This window comes from Puntigrus tetrazona, chromosome 18, assembly GCF_018831695.1.
Source record: "Puntigrus tetrazona isolate hp1 chromosome 18, ASM1883169v1, whole genome shotgun sequence".
NCBI lineage: Eukaryota > Metazoa > Chordata > Actinopteri > Cypriniformes > Cyprinidae > Puntigrus > Puntigrus tetrazona.
In genome coordinates, this window is record NC_056716.1 from 18776521 (window position 1) to 18797837 (window position 21317).

Here is a 21317-nt window from a genome sequence, read left to right on the forward strand (position 1 = left end):
GCTCTACATCCTCCAACTTCTGGACAAACCAGGAAATTATGAAAGGTTCTCGTCTGGAACTCCATCTGTCAGTGGATAGATAACTAGCTTTCTGACAGATATATTTATAGCAGCAGCTGCTGAGGCTGGGAAAACTCAGATCCAACACTTGCACCATCAGCACCCGGTGCTCCTCAGGGCTACGCTTTCTCCCCACCGCTATTCTCCCTCTACACAACTGACTCCCTCGTCCCCTCAGGCAGAGGCGACTGATCTCCGTGTAGAACATCTAGGCATAAAAAACGTCTCCAGCTTAAACAGCTAACGCATGAATCATTACCCGTGTTTCATCTTTAATCACTTCCTCCTACCCGAGTATGATGTAAATGTGCATCTGTTTATTTATACAGCTGTATATAGAGTTATTAATACACAAATCTGTACATAAGACATTTGCTCGTCTTCCGAAGACAAATTAAAATATTTTTTCATGAAATCTGAGAGCTCTCCGACCACCGCTAATGTTTCCAGATCTAGAAATGTACAGTACGGACATCGAAGCAATCCATGCCTACTCTCAATATTGATGAAATATGTGATTTGGAGGAGAATTGCTGAATGAAGTCATTATTTTTGTTTTACTATCCAATTAAGAATTATTTTTGGTGACAGCAGCTGTCCAGCCTTTCAGACTATCGATTTCATCTCCATCTTTTTACAGGTAATTCAAAACTTTAAAAAGACTTTCATCCGGGTGTTTTATTTATTTCTTTTCAGGGTTCTTTGATGAATAGAAAGTTGGAAAAATCATACGATTATATGCTCCTGTTAAAAAAGTAAAATTTGTAGTTTTTAAACCAAAAATACATTCTATTGAGTAAGAATGCATTTAAAGTGTCAGCAAAAATTATTTTATATTATATTATTTTATATTCTATTCTATTTGAGCAAAACCATTATATAAAAAAAATTATATACATGCACAAATATATCAGACATTGAAATATTCTAAGTTTTATTACTATAATATATAATATTGCTATGCTATGTCATACATAGTTGCTTATGTATAAACCCTTTTACATGCTTTGCCGTAAACTGAAACCTCTTCCTATTATTTAGAGTTTGACAGTTAAATCTTTCTTTTAATTATTATTCAACCATTTGACATCAAGTTGACCAAAAAATCCCCTCTGAAGCCATCACCAGGATTACATGAGCGTGTGGAAATAAACCCAACAACAACCGTTTTTTTTTTTTTTTTTGGAAAGATTTTAATAGTTATTGAATGTTCTACATCTTACAGTAAATATTATACAATTACAAACTTGGCTTAATTATGTCACAGAGATCACTAACTGATCTTCAAAAACAAAACAAAACAATAAAAAAACCCCAAAATAATAAAAACAGTTTTACACTTCATTTCACAAGCCTGATGTGGGTCTCCTTGCTCAAAAGGTGGAACGGCACGGCCTGGGCCGCTCTGGCGCAAACGCGCTCGGACCCGCCAGAACCACGCGGGAACGAGATCTCCATGCCGCCAGAACCGCGCAGTCGTGCGTCATACATACTACGGGGGCAAGGGCTCTCGAAACACTCACTGAAGGGAGATAAATTCTGGAAGACTTTCCCCTTTTTTGCGTTACATTTAGAATGCAAACAACGAAGTCTTATTCTCCATACGGGTCAAACACAAATAGCTGTTTTCCTAAACAGTAGCGTGAAACAGCAACCCCTCGTTTGTTTGCGTCAAAGCCTATGGTACATATCACAGGTTCTCAGCAAGAGCGTGAAAGCAGTGCCACAATTACTTTAGAAATACCTTTACATACTGGTGACGTGACACTGACTTCACTAGAGCTAATAACCCGTTGCATGCATCACGGGCGCTAGTAAACAATCCTTTGATCGATGCCCTGAAACCAAAGAACAGAACAGTGCATGGGTTTGCAATAGCAACATCAAAATGATCCAAACGGAAAAAAAACTAAAAAAATACAAAAAAAAAAACCAAAAAAACAAAACAGGAAACTGAAGCCTCTTCCACGCCACCACCGGGTGAAAAAAACACCCAGAAAAAGGATCAGTTTATTTTAAAATGGGAGAAACGCATAAAAAACCCTCGCTAGTGTGATAATATCAGAGTATCGTAACTGTTTAAAAGGAATAATAAAGGAATAATTCATCCAAAAAAAAAAAAATGCAAGTTCTGTTATCAATCGGATTTATTTATTTTTTTTCAACGTTTCATTTTTGGATGATCCGTCCCTTTAAATTCGTGACGACCCTGCGTTAAAACGTCCTGCGCGCCTGTAACGTCAACGTATTCGCTCACAGCTAATTTTCGCCGAAAGCTCAGCCATTACTTCAATCGCTGAACTCTGTCCTCCTTGAAAGGAAAAGAAAAGAAGAAGAGAAAGAAAGACTGGGGAAATGCGTGCAGAGGAAGAGGAAACCCTTTGAAGACTTGTGCTCTGAAATGCCTCTCAACCACATGGACTGTATCACTCCACTCCAGATCAACTATAAAGATCTCCTATTTAAGAAAAATGAACATCAATCATTAATTAAAACTTTAAATAACACTTACGTAAAAAGCGCCTAAATTACATGTCAGAGTGGATGGTAACGTCCTCTATTTCAGAATCAAAACCCTTATTCTTTTTGCGGTGTAAAAGGTCACTCTAGTCCTAGAGTTCAGAGTGTCATATGTCGACTACAGTGATTAAACGCATCGATCAAGTCTCGTGAGGCGAACGTATGCAAAGACACGGAAAATATAGTTCACTGCTTGATATAATACTGTATAAGACCAGAAAAGGAAAGAGCAGGGCAGAGAGCGCACGAAAATGACATCGAATGTCATCAGAACAGAGCATGAGAACGGTACGAGATTCTCATTCAATCATAAACAAGTGAGCTGATTGGACTGATCTGAATTACTTACTGAGGACAAAATTCCATCGTTAGACAAATATTACAAATACAAATGCTGCTTACCGATACAACAGGAAAATGATTATTCTGCAATGATGAATCTCATGGAACCTGTCAAGAAATATATATATATATATATATATATATATATGCATAAAGAAAATGAAGCCTGTTTAAGATTTAATATTTTTTATTATTATCTTTATGACAATTTCCTCTTGAAATTTAGAGGAATATTTGTTGTACTGTCTTTGCTGATGTAAAAAAAAAATCAAACCAAAAAAACCCCCACATTGCAGAGATTTGTAAAAACGAACACTATTTAGAGTAATACGAATAACTATTTAAATAAAATAGCTATTTAAAAAAAGATGTTTTACAGTAATTTTAAGCAAAAAAGAGGCTTCACTTAATTCATGTGATTTATATATATATACACACACCACGAGGTTCATGAGTCACTCTGCGCTCTCACTCTCTCCCTTTACTTTAACGAAAAATACATAAGGGAATGTGCTGTAATGTAAATGTATTATTAAAAGCAATCCATAAGCTGCAATTCAACATGAAGCAACCATGCTTCGCAAGGGCATAGTTTCCATCTGATTACACTATACTGCATTCACCCGCATGACACATGCATTACTAGACGTTATGACTTTCACATAAGATCAGAGAATCGCTTCTTCCCACTTTTGAGTGTACTATATATCGCAATAGTGGTCGCTTAGCCAACAAAACAACGTAAAGAGTGATACTGTTCTGTACTGACAATAATATTACTTCCAGAGACATTACCAAGACTAATGGTCTGCAGAGTAAATGCTTGATTTTCTTAATTACATCATTAAATATGAGAGTGTACCGTATAATTGGTTATTAAGTTACGTCTATTTGTCAATGTGCAATGCTTCGGTATGATAACATTTCATAGAATACTTGATATGTCACTTCTGAGTACACTATTCATGGATACAGGCGAGGCCTTGGGATAGGAAATCAAGATTCTCTTTATCTCTCTCTCTCTAAAAATGCTGTAAATTACAATTAAAAGCCATTCAAGCAGGCCGTTCGTATTATTGCATTGAACAACTCCGTTCCTACGCCTAAAATCTGTGCAACGACGGGCCTAAAGGCCCAAGGATTCACAGAGGACCAGGGGTCAGACCCACTCTAGACCCGGAGCTGATTGGAAATGAATGCCGGAACGCCATACCTCCCTCGTGTGTGTGTGTGTGCGTGTGTGTTTTTTTGCTTTTAGTGCTATCTACGATGTTGCAAAGTCCCTTTGAATCGGATTCGATCCTAATCGTTCCCGTCAGAGTAGCATCCGTCCTTTCTGGCCTCGAAGTTGGCACGCGTTTCGATGCCCGCGGGGACGACATCGCACCCAGAGGCTCCAGCTAAGTGCCACCGATACATTTTTTTTTTTTTTTGTATTCCTCAATATTCACGGTGAGCGCATGCCGCGGGAGCACCCATGCGCGCACATTTTTATAAATCGCATATACACGTTATAGTTTCGAAGCTTACGCTATCCTGACACATAAGCTAATAAAGTAACCGGCTCACTCAAACGTTCTCTATTTAGTGAATAACTAAGATTACTGTATGTACTCGATATCCTAATGAAGGTTAAACCACGTTTGCACTGCCCTACTAATGATATATTCCTTACAAATCTACATGAACAGCTACAAGCTGGAAGACACCCTTGTTATCGATGACAGAACGAAATGAAATTTTTCTGGAACCGTTCCCAAGCGCTTCGGGAAGGCCGAACTCAAAATCTCTGCTGTAAATAAATAAAAGGAAAACGACGAACCCTGTGCTAATATCTAAAGGTTATAAAATTTGGCAGCATAAGTGGATGATTATGATCCGAGTGGTGCTGATATTGCGTCGGTACATTCCTACACACCAGCGTTTTATACTGAACACAAAGACGGGTCGTGATTGGTCGAAATCATTCTGGAGCTCTTGTAGAATAACTATGGAACAATGAAGAATTAAAATATCCTAATGCAAGAACATCATCCCAAAAAAAAATGAGAAGGAAAAAAACGCGAAAACGAAACGAAACGAAAAAGAACGAAATTAAATAAAAAGATAAAAAAGCAGCTTTTACAAAAACACGTAAGAATGCATAAAGTGACCCTTGCACTTTTTTCTCTTTTTGTTCTTGCAAACAGACGTGGCGCCTCACTGTTGAGCACAGAGCGCCGATGTAAGACTTGAGTAGTTGCATACAATGTTTGACTCCAGATCTGTGAAGGAGAGAGAGAGAAGAAGTCAGAGATGGCTCGCCGCCGGGTGAATGGACGAGGCTGGTGGGCGGGAACTCACATGATTGGCAGGTGGGCTCTACCAGTGAGGTGGCACGTAGCTGTACCCAGGTGTTCCTTGGGGTCGGTACGTTGGCACGGTGACGGGGTGTGCTCCGATCTGAGTGTGCTGAGGGGTGGTCAGCAGCGTTCCTGTTAAGAGAGATTAAAGAGTCTTTTCTTTTGTTTTAATCTAAATGTCCGCTGTTATACATGACATGTTATACAATCCAAGGACTGGAACTGATATACAATTCTACCACTGTTTTATTGCTAAATTAAGTCTATATATAAATATATATACAGTATATATATATATATATATATATATATATATATATATATATATATATATATATATATATATATATATATATATATATATATATACACACATATATATATACTGTATATATATATATATGCAAGTTTTTTTTTTTAAATATTTTTGTAAATATAAAACTAAAAACTTCTATCACGTTAATAGATTTAAACAGATTTTATAAATGTTAAAATGTAATTTTATATAAAATAATAATTCTATTATTTTTTTATTATACATTTTTAAACTGCAATTTCTATAAATTCTGCTGAACCATTTTAAGGATTGTCTTATGTTTATGTGCATTTATATTTAACCAAAATGCACTCAAATAAATGATTATATATTAAACGCTACATTAATTTAATGTGTTTTTCATTCTAAAATTCCCAAAAATGTATTTAGAAATATATAATAAAAACCGAAACACATTAAACATAGACATGTATTTATATTTAATAAAAAATATGGTTTAATACTAAGCTAAAAGAGTGTATAGATACACCTGTTGAAGTAGAAGAGTCATATATCAGTAGCCGTATTTGTAATAAACATTCAAGAATACATTTTAAAATATCATTTCTTATTTCAACAATATTAATGGAAATATTAACCGTAATTTTTGAGCGTCTCACCGGCAGACATGGCCATCGTTGTCCCGGCCACCATGCCCATGGCCACGCCGTTGGAGCGGGGCGCAGGTACAGGAGCGGGGTAGATGGCGGAGGGGATGCTGTTGGGCTGGACCACGGTGGTGTGGTGGATTACATGAGGCTGGGCGGCATACACCGGCTGCGTGTAATAAGCACCCTGAAAGCAAATCGCAAAACACCAGTGACGCGGAGCTGAAAGGCTGGAGGTTCAAAGCCTGTAAGCGCTGATTCAACGTGTTGTGATGCTGGGTGTTATGGGAACTAATCCCAATAGTCCTGGTTGTCTTACAGAACACTGAGCAACAGTTTAGGTCCTAAACCACATTACTTTAGCATTTACTACAGTCAGATAACTACATCAGTCATTTTTGATAATTCAGATCAAGCTGACATAAAACATAATGAAAATTAGAGATAATATGTAGCGCTAAAATGATATTAAATCTTATTATAATAATAAAAAACTAGTAAATGTACTGCAGGCAAAAGTATTTCAAGTAATACTTTTTTATGATACTTATGATTTTGATGTGAATTATTCGGGATAAATAATATTCTAGGAAAAAATCAATACCTAGCTGTTTTATTAACTAGGTATTGATTTTACGGTTATTGTTTGATAGTACCGATGTCGTCTTTATCGCGCAAATGCATGGTAGGATTTTACAACGCTACGGTTTGACCTACATGAGGTCACTTCAGGTCAAGTATTCTGAAAGAACGTCAATCAATCATTTTTATTTATATAGCGCTTTTAACAACAAAGCACTGTGATGAAGGGTACGATTAGAAGAGTCAACTCTGAGGTCTATCCTAGTCAAAGCACAACAAGACACGAAACTAATCGCGGTCTTACCTGAGCATAGAGGTTCTGCTGGGGATAGGCACTTCTAATGGGGTACATGGCCGTCGGGTAGGGGTTAGGAGACGGGGAATAGGGCGGAGGGGCTCCGTTGGTCTGAGTAGGGGGCACTTTATAAGGCGTTCCAGCAGTGTATCCTGAAATACAGAACGAGACAGAGAGGGATTGTCAGGTCAAGCAGGCATGTGCCAAACAGCCATCGAGTGAACACATTATGTCTAAAAACAATTTAGACACGTCTCTGGTTGGATTTCCAAAACCTCCATGTCGCCCCCTTCTGGTGAGCAACAGTGAAGCACGCTAGAGCTGCGTCGTCGTTTTTTTTTTTTTACAAGCGTACCACATACGCAACGCAAACACGCGCTATCAAGTCAGAAATATCAGATACCGAACAAGCAAACACACACTGACAGGCTTTCTCTTTTCTACGCACGCCATCTGGCTTTTATTGGAGGATTGTTGAAAACAAAGTTGTAAAAAAGGCACATGAACGTGACATCAGCTGCACAAATGGGAAGAATACGTAGCTCGAGGCGTTATTAGTTACACAAGACACCAACAGATTCCCTTCGTACTGAAGACACGCTGTCAGTCATTTTTACGCGTTTAACCAAGCACTGAGGCAACACACCGGATTCAACTCTCTAATGTCTAGCTGAGCCGTTCGATCCGTCTAATTCCATCCCACAACACTCATTTACCGCTGCAATCCAAGTACAAAAGCCCTCCTGACTGTCTGCAGTGAGAACGAATCCTTAGATCTCAGACTGTGTGTCTACATTATGCAATGTGAGATATTAAACATCACAAACCCAAGTGAGCCGCCTACCTAGACAGCGCTTAAGACATCTTAAGATCAATCTGACAATCTGCTTTTCAGAGTTAACAAAATCCATAAAAAAGACATGACATCAAATGTATTTAAAAAAATCTTAAATAGAAAATTTACTTACATTATCGCTATTATTTAGTTGATGTAAATAATAAAATAATAGTAAAATAATAAAAAATGAATTGAAATGACAAACTACATAACCATAAAATAAATAAATTTATATAAATAAATAAATATATATATATATATATATATATATATATATATATATATATATATATATATAAAAATTTAAAACTGTATTAGTAAATCAGTGACTTGCATTTCTGAAAGGACAATCCCAGAATGCATTGTTAAAAATCATTCAAATTGGCATATAATGCATATCTATTTTACATAACATTGTACAGCAAACACTTCTGAACTGAGTCTCTAAAGCACTCCATGTCAGTTGTTGTTATAGTTTTAAGTCAAAATTAAAATAAATATAAAATAAGAATGCATATAATTTTTCAGAATAATATTTGTATTATAATTTTTTTGGATTTAACAAATCAGTAATAAAAATAGATAGGTGCAATAAACACATCTGAGTACTAAAAACAACATTATTATTGATGTTATTGTTATTTAACATAATAATAAACTGTTCTTTGTATTTTCTTGTCAATTCATATGAGGTCTGGAAATATTGAAATCAATATAAATACAGAAAAATCACATCCGGTAAAAAAAAAAAAAAAAAAGAGAATAATAATAATAAAAATACAAAAAAATCTAATAAATACATTTATTAAAAAATAAATAAATAAATAAAATAAATAAAGTTAACTCTGGCATGATGCTGCCTTTTAGTCGTCTATGTAAGCGGTAGGCAGGAAAACAGCTCGCTAGGTTTTGGAACAGAACTTGTAAAGCGTGTTTACACAGCATGCGTGAGAGTCATTATGTGATCAAATCCTGCAGCGTCAAAACCGTGTGTGTGTGTGTGTGTGTGTGTGCTCGGGGGAAACAGAACAATGAGGGCAAATGTTCCTCAGATGCAGTGCAGGGAAAGGGTGTGTTTGTGTGTTATAGAGTCACAGGGAACACACAGCAGTTACAGTAGAGTATAGTAATGATATTTACTGAATGCTGTAGATGAGGCCTGGTACTGCCTGCTCTCTGAGCCAGCGTCCATGGCCAGGTCATAGGAGCCTTCTGCGGGCCCCGGAGCAGATGCCGTCTGGGGCCAGGCCTGCTTCACCAGCAGCACTGTCCCAAACAAACACAACACAAGAAGAGTTACACACATGCGTCACTATTGTGTGGCCACATCTTTTTCCCAAAAAATCAGCCAGAATCTCCTCTCCTCCTCTCACAGTCCAGCAGTAAACCTGCAGTAACATAAACTCTAAAAGCAGGGCTCCAGAAGTAAAAATACTAAGCAACAAAAGAACAAATCTACCATAGACACCATTGATTTCAATCTTGAGTTCAGTTGGCTAGACTACCCACAATCCTGAAGCAAGAAGGTGCTGAATCGAGCATGGAAATTTTCCCAGGTTAGTGAAGCTGAAATGGCCAAAAATAACTAGTTACATAATATAGGATGTGATGTGATATATTATATATATATATATTTGTATATTATTACTGTCTTTTATATTTGCCTTATTCTGCATTTATATACATCTTATTCTTTAATGGCAATGAAGAAAGACCAGAAAAATATAGAAAGATTTTTCTATTAAAAATAAAAATAATTATATATATATATATATATATATATATATATATATATATATATATATATATATATATATATATTATATATATATATATTTTTCTCTTTTCTATATATAAAAAAAACCAACAAAAAATAAAACAATAGTGTATATATATATAACATGCTAGATAGATATGCTAAGTGTTTTAACATTTGGTGGTCCAAAAGGGTTTTCAAAATTTCCATTATCGGAATTATGGATTATACTCGAATGAATATGAAAACTTACATACGGCACGATGCTGTATATCACATCAGCCTGGTGGAGTCTCGTTATATCTTAGAAAGTCTATTTAGCAGTTTTTCCAATTTTGTGTGAAATGTCTTTTGGCAGTTCAATCGACAAAGGGATCTTACTAAATGTTTGAAGGACCGTAATATTTGGACGGCTAATAACTGTTTTAACGTCAAGGTCTGTTTTTATCTAAAACTCAACCCTTTAGCTTGCTGATTCGTAATTTCAACCCAGGTGAAAAGTCTTGGGGTTACACTTTGTTTGGTTCTCATATTAGAATGCTTTTTTTTGTTCATTTACGTAACATTGCTAGATTCTCACCACAGTACTGAAGTGCTCATTCATGCATTGGTTACGTCTCGGATTGATTGTTGTAATCCTCTTTTATCGATAGATTACAGTTCATTCAGAATTCACCAACTAGTTTCAGTACTTTCAATCACATAACTCCCAGTTCATTATCGTGCACACCGTTACATTATACTCCTTACACATAACCTGGCACCTCGGTATCTTTCAGATGCTTGAGAACAAGATCAGAAACACGGTGGAACGCTATTGGCGTCGAGAACACGGATCCAAGCAAGGCGCGCTGCAGGCTGAAATCCCTCAAAGGGATCCAATCGTGAACTATCGGCCTCAAGAAAGCCACGTAACCCGGATTATTCCAGGAGGATCTCTGTAATAAGATTACGGGACGTTACGTCAGATAAACGCATCAGCGAAGCGATTAAAAGGTGTTTAATTGTAAGCCTTCCTTCCGAACGCAGCAATCCTGTCAGAGCCACGAGAGGGCGATGGTGTGAACTCGTGAGTGCGGGAACGGAGGGACAAAGAGAGACTGCTGGAATCACAACGGCATGATGGGACTCTGCCGCATAGATGCCTCACGCATGACTTCACCGCGGCGCTTCAGCCTACGCTTATGCACGCATATTACGATATGCATGATACGTAGAATGACTAAATACAGTAAGAAGAATAGTCCAAAAGACCCATACATTTAATAGATACATAGTGGTCGACCACTAGAGGATTTAGCCTATACCGATAATTAAAATGTATACATTAAAATATATTCATATAAATAAAATATGTTCGATAACTGATTAAATCATGCACACAATATGTTCCCCTTAAATGTAAAATAGTGGCGAAATCCATTCAAAAATGAACAACGAGCATTTTATGATCATTTAAAAAGAAATACATTGCATAAAATTAGCAAAGCAAAAATTAGCATAAAATTGTACTGTCTAAATTATGCACTAAACAGAAAGAAAGAAATTACAAAAATGTCATTTGAAATGTAATTTATGCTGCTAGTCGATTTTGTAAACTCATCAAAAAAATCTTTTGACAAATACAATGTAAAATTAGTGGAAAAAAAGAATGAAAATGAACTTCATGCGTTTTTTTAAACAGAATTTTAAACGGAATTGTATAGAGGTGTTTTATAGAGTTGTATAGAGGTGTTTTTTTGGGGGGATACCAATAGCTAAAATGAGAAAATGTGTCAAAAAAAAACATAATTTGCTAACAGTTTTGAAAAACAGTAAAAGTTAAGAAAACTTTCCATCTAAATGTAAAATTATGCTAAACTAAAGATTAACAATATGAATAAATCATGAAAATATTTTGTATGTATTCAAATAAATCACTACCGCCACTTATATTATTCTTATTCGGATGTTATATAAACTATATGACTATACAAGAGATGGATAGAGCCAGAAAAATAATAAAAAAACACGAAATTGTCAGCGAACAAAAGAATTCCCTTTTAAAAGCGGATTTGTAATTTAACATTTGATGACAACAGTCTTATCCTACGTAGTCTTCTGTTTTATATGCATTTTAATAGGTATTTTTAACGACAAAAAAAGAGAAATCAGTGCTTTTGTCTGAGATGCCGCGTGGAAACCTTGTTGAGGAAGTGCACCAGATTGCGTAAAAGAACCGCCGTTCAACCAAAAGCACCATTCACCGCTATCCCAGATCATATCCGACCAAGCCAGAAACTAGACCAAACAAAAACATGAAAAAAGTCAACCCCATCTCTGATCTACGACAGCTTGTGTAAGCATCTGAAAATGGCAGGTGGCGTGTCGTAACATTACAGACAGAAATTACACAAGCATCTGTTCAAAGCGGTGCTGAACACGCCACGGACCTCACCAAACCGATCCGCCACTGCACCGTTTACACCCGGATCCGAAACACCACGGATCCAGTTTATCTCTTCTAACAACACAGCATTGAACGCCGTGCTCACCGCTGGCTCGAACAAGCCCGTTAACACCAAACGAATGAGAGACCGTCTGCACGTGACTCATCCTCGCTGCGTCTGCTTTCTCCCGAGACTCCAATCACGCGGGTTTACGCCTGAATTATTCGCGTATATCTCTCCGGATCGAGATTCGAGCAGATTTATTGATTCAGGGAGCAGCCCGTGCAACAACAAATTAGTGGCCACGTGCATCAGCACTGTTACATAAATACAAATAAAGCCAATCGTCTCACTCTCGTGAGGATTTATTGTATATATATTAGGCCTAGCACTACATCGCTAACTGGAAGCAGCGCTATATAACAGTAATATAGTTTAATTGTTCAGTTAAAGGCCAGCATCAACAAAAAGAGGCATTAGGGATTGCATCCTGCGTGTGTTTCTTTGGTGTTAATGGATCGCGGAAGCGTGCAAGTGTTCGGGCTCATGTATGTTATTCTGATTTACGCGTGCAATACTTAATATGCATTGAACATAAAGCGTGTGTGTGAGTGTGTACACACCTGGTGGGTATCCCGGGCTACCTGTCTGATAAAGGTTGGCTGTGTAGGTCGGGGCGGTCGTCGGGTAACCTCCAGGATAACCTGCGCACGTGCAAAAAAAGACAACAGTTGAGAAATGACGGTACTTCCTGAAAGCAGTGCCAAGATCGCGCGTTCGACTCCCGGGGGAAGCAAGAGCTGATAAAATGTAAAACTGTACGCGATGCATGTCGCTTTGGATAAAAGCGTCTGCTAAATGCATAAGTGTAAACGTAACATGAAATCGAAACGAGATATTTATTGGATGATACGATGGCCTTTTCTAACGACTGAGCTGCACTGGCTCACAAAGTAATGTTTTAGTCATATTAAGATGAACTATTTATCTATTGGCCATAAATGAAGTAAATATTGTGCAGAAAAGCTTTAATATATATGTAATATTCTGATATCAAACTGTTATATTTAATTTTTCTTATGCAGATCAAGACTGCAATTATTTGATTAAAAACAATAAAAGCTGTAATATTGTAAAATATCCTTACAATTTAAAAGACCCGTTTTCAATTTGGATTAAAAAAAAAAATATATATATATATATATATATATATATATATATATATATATATATATATATATATATATATATATTTTTTTTTTTTTTTATTTATTTTTATTTATTTTTATTTTTTTACCTGTGATGCAAAGCTGAATTTTCAGCATGTCACGTGATTCTTTAGAAATCATTTTAATATGCTAATTTCTCGTCTTTTTCAATACTGAAAACTGTTATTTTATTTTATTTTTCGGGGACCTTTGAACGAGCCATTCAAAAGAACAGGATTTATTTTGAACTGGAAATCTTCTGTAACATTATTATCGTCTTTACTGTCATTTTGATCAATTGAACACCAATAAAAGTATTACATTTCTCTGAGAAAATACAAGCAAACAAAAAGAATAAATAAAAGAAATGCACGATATGTGGGCATTTGATCAAGTCCACGCATTGGCCGCGAATCAAACCCGTGATCTTGGCATTGCTGCTGTTTTTGTGCGTACATCAATTCAGAAAGTCGTCAAAACATAAATTCATTCGTTTCTGTAAATGAAGAAGCTGCTAATTCTCCCGGACATGCTGATCCAGACCGCTCTCTGTAACCTGTGCCATCATAAGAAAAGGACAAAGAGAGGGAGCTCTTGATTGAACAGGATGGGCACAGATGGTCTCTATTACGACTCGTCTGTCTCAATAAGACACAGTCGGATGAGTGTGAAAGGCAGCGCGTCGCTCTCATACAGAACGGCGCGGGCTGTCAGACGTACGGGGCATCATGGGAAAGGCTATTCGTGTCTGAACAGCTCGCATTCGATCGACTCTGGAGGACGCAGGACAAATACAAGAGTGAACCCGTGAGCATCTGTTTGCTTCTTCAAGGAGCAGTTCACCCAGAAATGACAACTCTGTCATCATTTACTAAATCACACCGCACTTCTCTATATTTATCTGTAAGAAGATATTCAGGAGAGTGTGCAGTCCCGGCATGGACACAAGCAAGAAGTTCGAATTCACCTTGCAGGGCATTTCCATCCGCGTACAGCATACGCTGCTAGTATCTCAAGCAAATTCGATGCATCGAGTCAGAACGAATGAATTCATGCATGTTATAAGCTAATGATGATATGGTGCAAGATTACGAAGATCGATATTTTCAATGTAAATAAAAGTAAATACCGAAACGCTGAAATTTCCGTTACCATCTGAAAGCGTCGCATTTTTCATAAATCAGCTTAATGGTAAAAACTGAGTCTCATTCAGCAACTCAAAGTACTTTAAATAACATACTTCAACGAAATGCATCAAAAGCATTCGAAGCTAAGATATGCAGACTGTTTGTGTTTAAGTACAGAGTGTCCCATGCATCCTCCCCAAAGAAATGACCTGAAAAGTCATCCGTGCGTTGAGCGGCGTTCACAAAGACACGATTTGATTAGGAGTGTTTCCAGCCCCGATACGAACACTCTCCCCACCTGCATGAGCGCTGACCCGCGACGCTCTTTAAAACGGGACATTAACGTTTCGTTTCGTCATTCTTTCACTTCGGTTCATTCCAGCTTCGACAGACATGCAGAACCGCTTGTACTTTAATAATGTCACACAGTTATTATAAGAATGTGTCCAGTCAACCGTGTGCTGTCTGTCTTGTCTCCTAGAGAGAATGTCTCTCACTGGAGGTCTGTTTTTATTTGGGCTTTTCTGGGTGAGCGCATTTAAAAAAAACCCCGAAATGTCAGGTAAGTAGTAGCATAAGCAATATACACCAAAAGTATTGGGTCACCCCCTTCCAATGAACAGGTTTAACTACTTAAAGTAATATCCATGAGTATAAATCTTAAATGTGATATTCTAGGGAATTGTGTGCTTCTAATTTTATAGAAAGAGTTTGGACAGGACCCTTTTCTATTCTAACATGACAATACCTCTGTGTATACGTTTTGGCTTGAGCCAAAAACATCACCAATGACTTTAATTATATGGACAAAAGTATTGGGAAAATGGAAAAAGGCACTTCCAAAACTGTGGCAACAAAGATAGAAACATAATTAATGTATTTAAAAACAGATATTCATCTCTGTTGCGACAGTTTTGCGACTTTTTTTGCTGTGTGTGTATATATACACACAAACATATATACAGATTCGATTCAAATGAATAAATTCAATACAACCCCGACTAATGACCAGCTGCTTACGATCCAAAACAAAGCCATCACACAAATCCCCCCTCTAATCATATGAGTGCAGAGTTTTATGTCTTAAACTGTGCTCAAATTTGTCTCGATCAAATTATGTCAAGAAATAATCTTGCTTTCTGCATTCATTATCACAACTGAGATATTTCCCTGCGTGCCTTTATTTTTATTTCTCCTAAAGAATTTTTTGAAATAAGACTGATGCTTCGTGTGTGAGAAAACCTCTAAGCAATAACACTTTCCTCTTGGTAACGGCGGAAAGGCTGAAAGCGAGGGAGAGAGACAGAGAGAGAGAGAGAGAGACAGAGAGAGAGAGAGAGAGAGAGAGAGAGAGCAGATTCATTAGAGAAGAGAGACAGAGAGAGAGAGAGAGAGAGAGAGAGAGAGAGAGAGAGAGAGAGAGACAGAGAGAGAGAGAGAGAGAGAGAGAGAGAGAGAGAGAGACAGAGAGAGAGAGAGAGAGACAGAGAGAGAGAGAGACAGAGAGAGAGAGAGAGAGAGAGAGAGAGAGAGAGAGAGAGAGAGAGAGAGAGAGAGAGAGAGAGAGAGAGAGAGAGAGAGAGAGAGAGAGAGAGAGAGAGAGAGAGAGAGAGAGAGAGAGAGAGAGAGAGAGAGAGAGAGAGAGAGAGAGAGAGAGAGAGAGAGAGAGAGAGAGAGAGAGAGAGAGAGAGAGAGAGAGAGAGAGAGAGAGAGAGAGAGAGAGAGAGAGAGAGAGAGAGAGAGAGAGAGAGAGAGAGAGAGACAGAGAGAGAGAGAGAGAGAGAGAGAGACAGAGACAGAGAGAGAGACAGAAAGAGAGAGAGAGAGAGAGAGAGAGAGAGAGAGAGAGAGAGAGAGAGAGAGAGAGAGAGAGAGAGAGAGAGAGAGAGAGAGAGAGAGAGAGAGAGAGAGAGAGAGACAGAGAGAGAGAGAGAGAGAGAGAGAGAGAGAGAGAGAGAGAGAGACAGAGAGAGAGAGACAGAGAGAGAGAGAGAGAGAGACAGAGAGAGAGACAGACAGAGAGAGAGATGCTGGCATGTAAACAGTCTCTATTGACCCAGAGAATCCCTTCAATAAGAGCACATCAAATATGAGCCCACGGTTGCCATGGCAGCAGACAAACACCTGCCATGAGTGACACAGACGCACACAACACACACACACACACACGGCTCTAAATGCGTGAACACACACACCGAAGAGAGGTGGAAGGTGAACTTTGCATTAATTTGCAATTTGAAAACACTGCAGCATTCCTGCTTTTCACAGACAGAAAATACTGTCATCTGCCTTTATTCGTGTTTTTTTCTAATGTTGTGAAATATGATCACAATTTCAAGTAACTTATAATATATAATTTATTCATGCGATCAGAAGATGAGTTTTCAGCCCTACTCACGTTTCTGAAATTTTTCAAAATGTTGAAAAATGTCATTTTTTAGGCAAATTATCCCTTTACAGATAATATTACAACAACATTTGCACTTTCATTTCTATGCATTTCAGAGCGATATAGAACATCTTTATTAGGTTATAGTTCATATTATTTATCCTCTCGGATGCGTCAGCAGAAAAGCACGTTCATTGGCTGTTAAAAAAGAAACCAAAGGTCTCCTTTAATATGCACTGATGAGTTGTATAGTGCAAGACCACCGACATTTATTAATAAAGCGTGTGGTGTTGTTGTTAAATACACGTGTGTCTCGCGTCACGTACCTGTGTATGCCATATTCTTGGGGTTTCCGTACGGGGTTCCCGGCTGCACTGGACTGTACACCGGGTTCATGGTGGAAGACAGCCTGTTCTTACTGAGAGAGAGAGAGAGAGAGAGAGAGAGAGAGAGAGAGAGAGAGACAGAGAAAGACAGAGAGAGAGACAGAGAGAGAGAGAGAGAGAGAGAGAGAGAGAGAGAGAGAGAGACAGAGAGAGAGAGACAGAGAGAGAGAGACGGAGAGAGAGAGAGAGACAGAGAGAGAGAGACAGAGAGAGACAGAGAGAGAGAGAGAGAGAGAGAGAGAGAGAGAGAGAGACAGAGAGAGAGAGAGAGAGAGAGAGAGAGAGAGAGAGAGAGAGAGAGAGAGAGAGAGAGAGAGAGAGAGAGAGAGAGAGAGACAGAGAGAGAGAGAGAGAGAGAGAGAGAGAGAGAGAGAGAGAGAGAGAGAGAGAGAGAGAGAGAGACAGAGAGAGAGACAGAGAGAGAGACAGAGAGAGAGAGAGACAGAGAGAGAGAGAGAGAGAGAGAGAGAGAGAGAGAGAGAGAGAGAGAGAGAGAGAGAGAGAGAGAGAGAGAGAGAGACAGAGAGAGAGAGAGAGAGAGAGAGAGAGAGAGACAGAGAGAGAGAGAGAGAGAGAGAGAGAGAGAGAGAGAGAGACAGAGAGAGAGAGAGAGAGAGAGAGAGAGAGAGAGAGAGAGAGAGAGAGAGAGAGAGAGAGAGAGAGAAAGGCATTAACTGCTGCAACACATCACAAAATGATTAGAAAATTCACACACTCTCAAACACACAACTCAGCATTTGTAGGCCCTATTCGCTCAAGATGCATCACACATTTCCTGTATACTGCAAAAACACAAGTCAGTGGCCATTTTCACCCGTTTTTGAAGATCTATGTTTAGCCCGGTTTAACCTCAGATCACATTTTAGATGATTCCGCAAAGCCTCGGCTGAGACGCCAACTTCAGAAGCGTTTGACTGCAGCTTCTCACAAAGCTGACCAATCCTCGTGTTTCAGTGTAAGAATCAGATTAGCGTTAAAGTCAGTACATCTGTGTGTTGTAGTTTATACTAACTTAAAAATGCTTGGGGTCAGTAGGATTTGATTTTCTTGTTTTTGAAAGATGACCCTTCAGCTCACCAAGCCTACATTTATTTGATGAAAAACTCGGTAATATCATCACAATTTAACAGTACTGTTTTCTAATTTATTGCTGCGTCACATGCTCCTTTAGAAATCATTTAAAATCATTTCATTGCTGCTCAAGAAACATCAATGTTGAAAACATTTCCCCAGGATCCTTTGTCGAATAGGAAGTGAAAAGGAACGCGTTTATTTTTAAGCAGAAATCTTTTTCAACATCGCAAACGTCTTTCTCATTTTTAAAAATGAATTTAACGAATCATTGCTGCATAATATAAATGTCTTTTTTTTAACGTGCTGACCACAGTGTATGAAATGCAGTGTATTCTTTTCGATCATTTGACTTTAACTTCTACACAAGTATATGTGCGCTAAACTTTGCTGAACCCATTAGTTTATAATTTAGTCATTTTCAAAACAGTTGTAATTTATTATTCATTATGCGATCTATTAATTATTGAAAGCCCTGGGGTGTGACATCATATCCTGTTGCTCGTATTCCTTGCATGGTCTGAAAAAATGATTGCATGTGATGGATATTTACCAAGACTTCAAAAAGAATCAAATGTTAAAAAACGAGAAAACAAGTGAAAACAGCAGCAGCGAGTCTGTGTGTGTGTGTGTGTGTGTGTGTGTGTGTGTGTTATCCGCTGCCATCGCACATGTGTGTGAGCCGGATCTCTCCTGAACACTCGGATGGCATTATGGGTCGGGAGAAAGACAGAAATAGAGGTAGAAAGCTCACGAGTACGGGATCATGCGTCAGAAGCTTCCCCTCGCACCTCGGCCACGCGCGGCGGAAACGAGAGTGTGTCACGAGCGCGTGGGGGAGAGGTGAAATGTCGGAGGGGAACGTGGCGTATTTATGATCTACGATCACACACTCACAGACACGAGTGCGTGATCAAGGCCCCGACACCTGACGAGTCAAAGCGGCTCGATGCCGCACGAAGAACAAATCAGACTCAAACAGCAAACAACTGCTCCCTATTCCCCCGAAAAGCGCAGTGATTTTACCGTATGCAAAAAAAGTTCATTTGCAAAAACGTAACACTTTCAAAAATCGCGTTTTGCGTGCTCCATTGCGTTCGTTTTTTTTTTTTTTTTTTTTTACCCAGTCCAAATAACCCAACCGCAGTTAATTGGAATTAATTGGAACGCGCGGCGAAAAAAAACACGGTTTATGAAAATCGATAAGAAATGAATTATCTGGTTTCGCGAACGAACCCTTCACGGCTAATTGATTTAATGGACAAGTATAAGCTTAATTAGAAAGATTCTGAGGAATGCAAACCATAACCACGTTTATTGTGATTATTCAGGTGTAAATTACATTAGATAAATTCTAATTATCCCCAATGCATTTTTTAAAAAATGCATTTAAATGTTTCTAAATAAGTATTAATCCGGCATATTAGAAGGACTTGTGCGACACTGAGGACTAGAGTATGATGACGAAAATTCAGCTGTGCATAACAGTAAAAATATACGTTTCACGATATACTACAATAAAAAACATTTGTTTTAAATTGCAAAACATTTTTGAAATATTCACTGTATTTTTAATCAAATAAATGCAGGTTGGGGCCCATAAAGACTCTATAATAGTACTGTATATTCATGACATTTTATTTGTAATTTAAAACATATCAGAATACCACTTTTTCAATTTGTGGTAAAAATTAGACTTAAATCAACCCTTAATGCATTGAAATCAAAGCCTGCTTACTTTTTAAATACACATTAGTCCATGTGACATAACTCAGCCACTCACCAGGATTGACCTGATTCTATTTAAAATAGAATATTATGAAAATACAATGGGTTATGAATGACATTTCATGTTGACTTTATTAAGCTTGATTAGAGGAACCAAACAAGCAAGGAGCAGCTGAAACGTGTGTGTTGCTGTGAGACAAAGCACATCAAGGTCACGCAAACCCTAAAGGAGAGAAACATGACATACAGCTGACACGAGGCTCATCGTAACAGCTGGAATCAGAGTGAACACAACATCAAACACACACACACACACACACACACACATGGTGGAAGGTGCTGAGCACTAGACTGACCTCTTAACGTTCTGACTGGTGTCTGTTGGGTACAGAAAACTGAATTTGTCAGTGGAATGCCCGCTTGCCATTCTCAGTGAAGGAAAGGCAAATGAAGGAGGTAGGAAGAATGGATATGCAAATCTGGAAATGACAAAAAAGAAGGAAACAAACAAAACGAGAGCAGGTCGTGATTAAAAGGCAAACCATCAAGCACAAGCACAGCAGAGCAAAGCAAAACACAGCAAAGCAACGTAAAGCGAGCAAAGCAGTGGCAAATAGAGAGAGAGAGAGAGAGAGAGAGAGAGAGAGAGAGAGAGAGAGACATACAGAGTGACAAGCAGCAGAAATCAAAGCTCACACACCTTCACACACTGATGGACAGATCAGTATGGGGTGAAGCGCTGGATTTGAACAGTGCTCTGTGAATTTCTCGCGTGCGTGGGGATTTGAGTTCAAACGCAGTCAAACCCATTTAATACCACTTCCTTTAATGAGACGCTCATTTCATTCTCACACACTTTAAAGGGGTCAGCGCGAAGGAAGAACAAGGAACATCGGCTCCATTTAGCATTATCGCGTATTACGGAAGAGCATTTTCGACAGTTTTTACTGCCTGGAGGAACGGAAATGAACGTTTTTTGGAACATTTACTCACCCGCGGGTCTTCCGAGACGCGGATGAGTTAGTTTCTTCATTGGAACAGATTTGGAGCAACGTAGCGTTGCGTCACTTGCTCGCCAATGGATGCTCTGCAGTAAATGGGTGCCGTCAGTACAGCTGATAAATACATAATAATCCACACCACTCTAGTGCATCGAGACATTAGTCTCGTGAAGCCTAAAGCTTTGTCTGTCAGATACTAATCCGTCATTAAGCCATTTTTTAACTTCTAACTAAAATATGAGTCCTCTATCCATTACATTGCTTCCAGTAAAATGGTCATCTGGTCTGAATCAGGATAGGGATCTTCACGGAGCAAAGA

General features: G+C 38.3%; 1 protein-coding gene across 5 annotated transcripts in view; it reads right to left on the minus strand.

The window, feature by feature from the left end:
• Window positions 1–1227: 1227 nt before the first annotated feature.
• Window positions 1228–21317, minus strand: part of fam168a (family with sequence similarity 168 member A) — a 37108-nt gene continuing 17018 nt past the window's right edge. The window contains exons 2-9 of one of the 5 annotated variants that reach the window (XM_043264863.1): window positions 20354–20476; window positions 17139–17230; window positions 12712–12792; window positions 9044–9169; window positions 7075–7217; window positions 6180–6375; window positions 5266–5396; window positions 1228–5186 (exon numbers count right to left, since the gene is read on the minus strand). In XM_043264863.1, coding sequence (XP_043120798.1) covers window positions 5284–5396; window positions 6180–6375; window positions 7075–7217; window positions 9044–9169; window positions 12712–12792; window positions 17139–17230; window positions 20354–20424 — 822 coding nt within the window. In that variant the 5' untranslated portion in view covers window positions 20425–20476 and the 3' untranslated portion in view covers window positions 1228–5186; window positions 5266–5283. The remainder of the gene's footprint in view (window positions 5187–5265; window positions 5397–6179; window positions 6376–7074; window positions 7218–9043; window positions 9170–12711; window positions 12793–17138; window positions 17231–20353; window positions 20477–21317) is intronic. The other 4 variants (XM_043264864.1, XM_043264866.1, XM_043264865.1 and 1 more) reach the window with 4 other exon arrangements.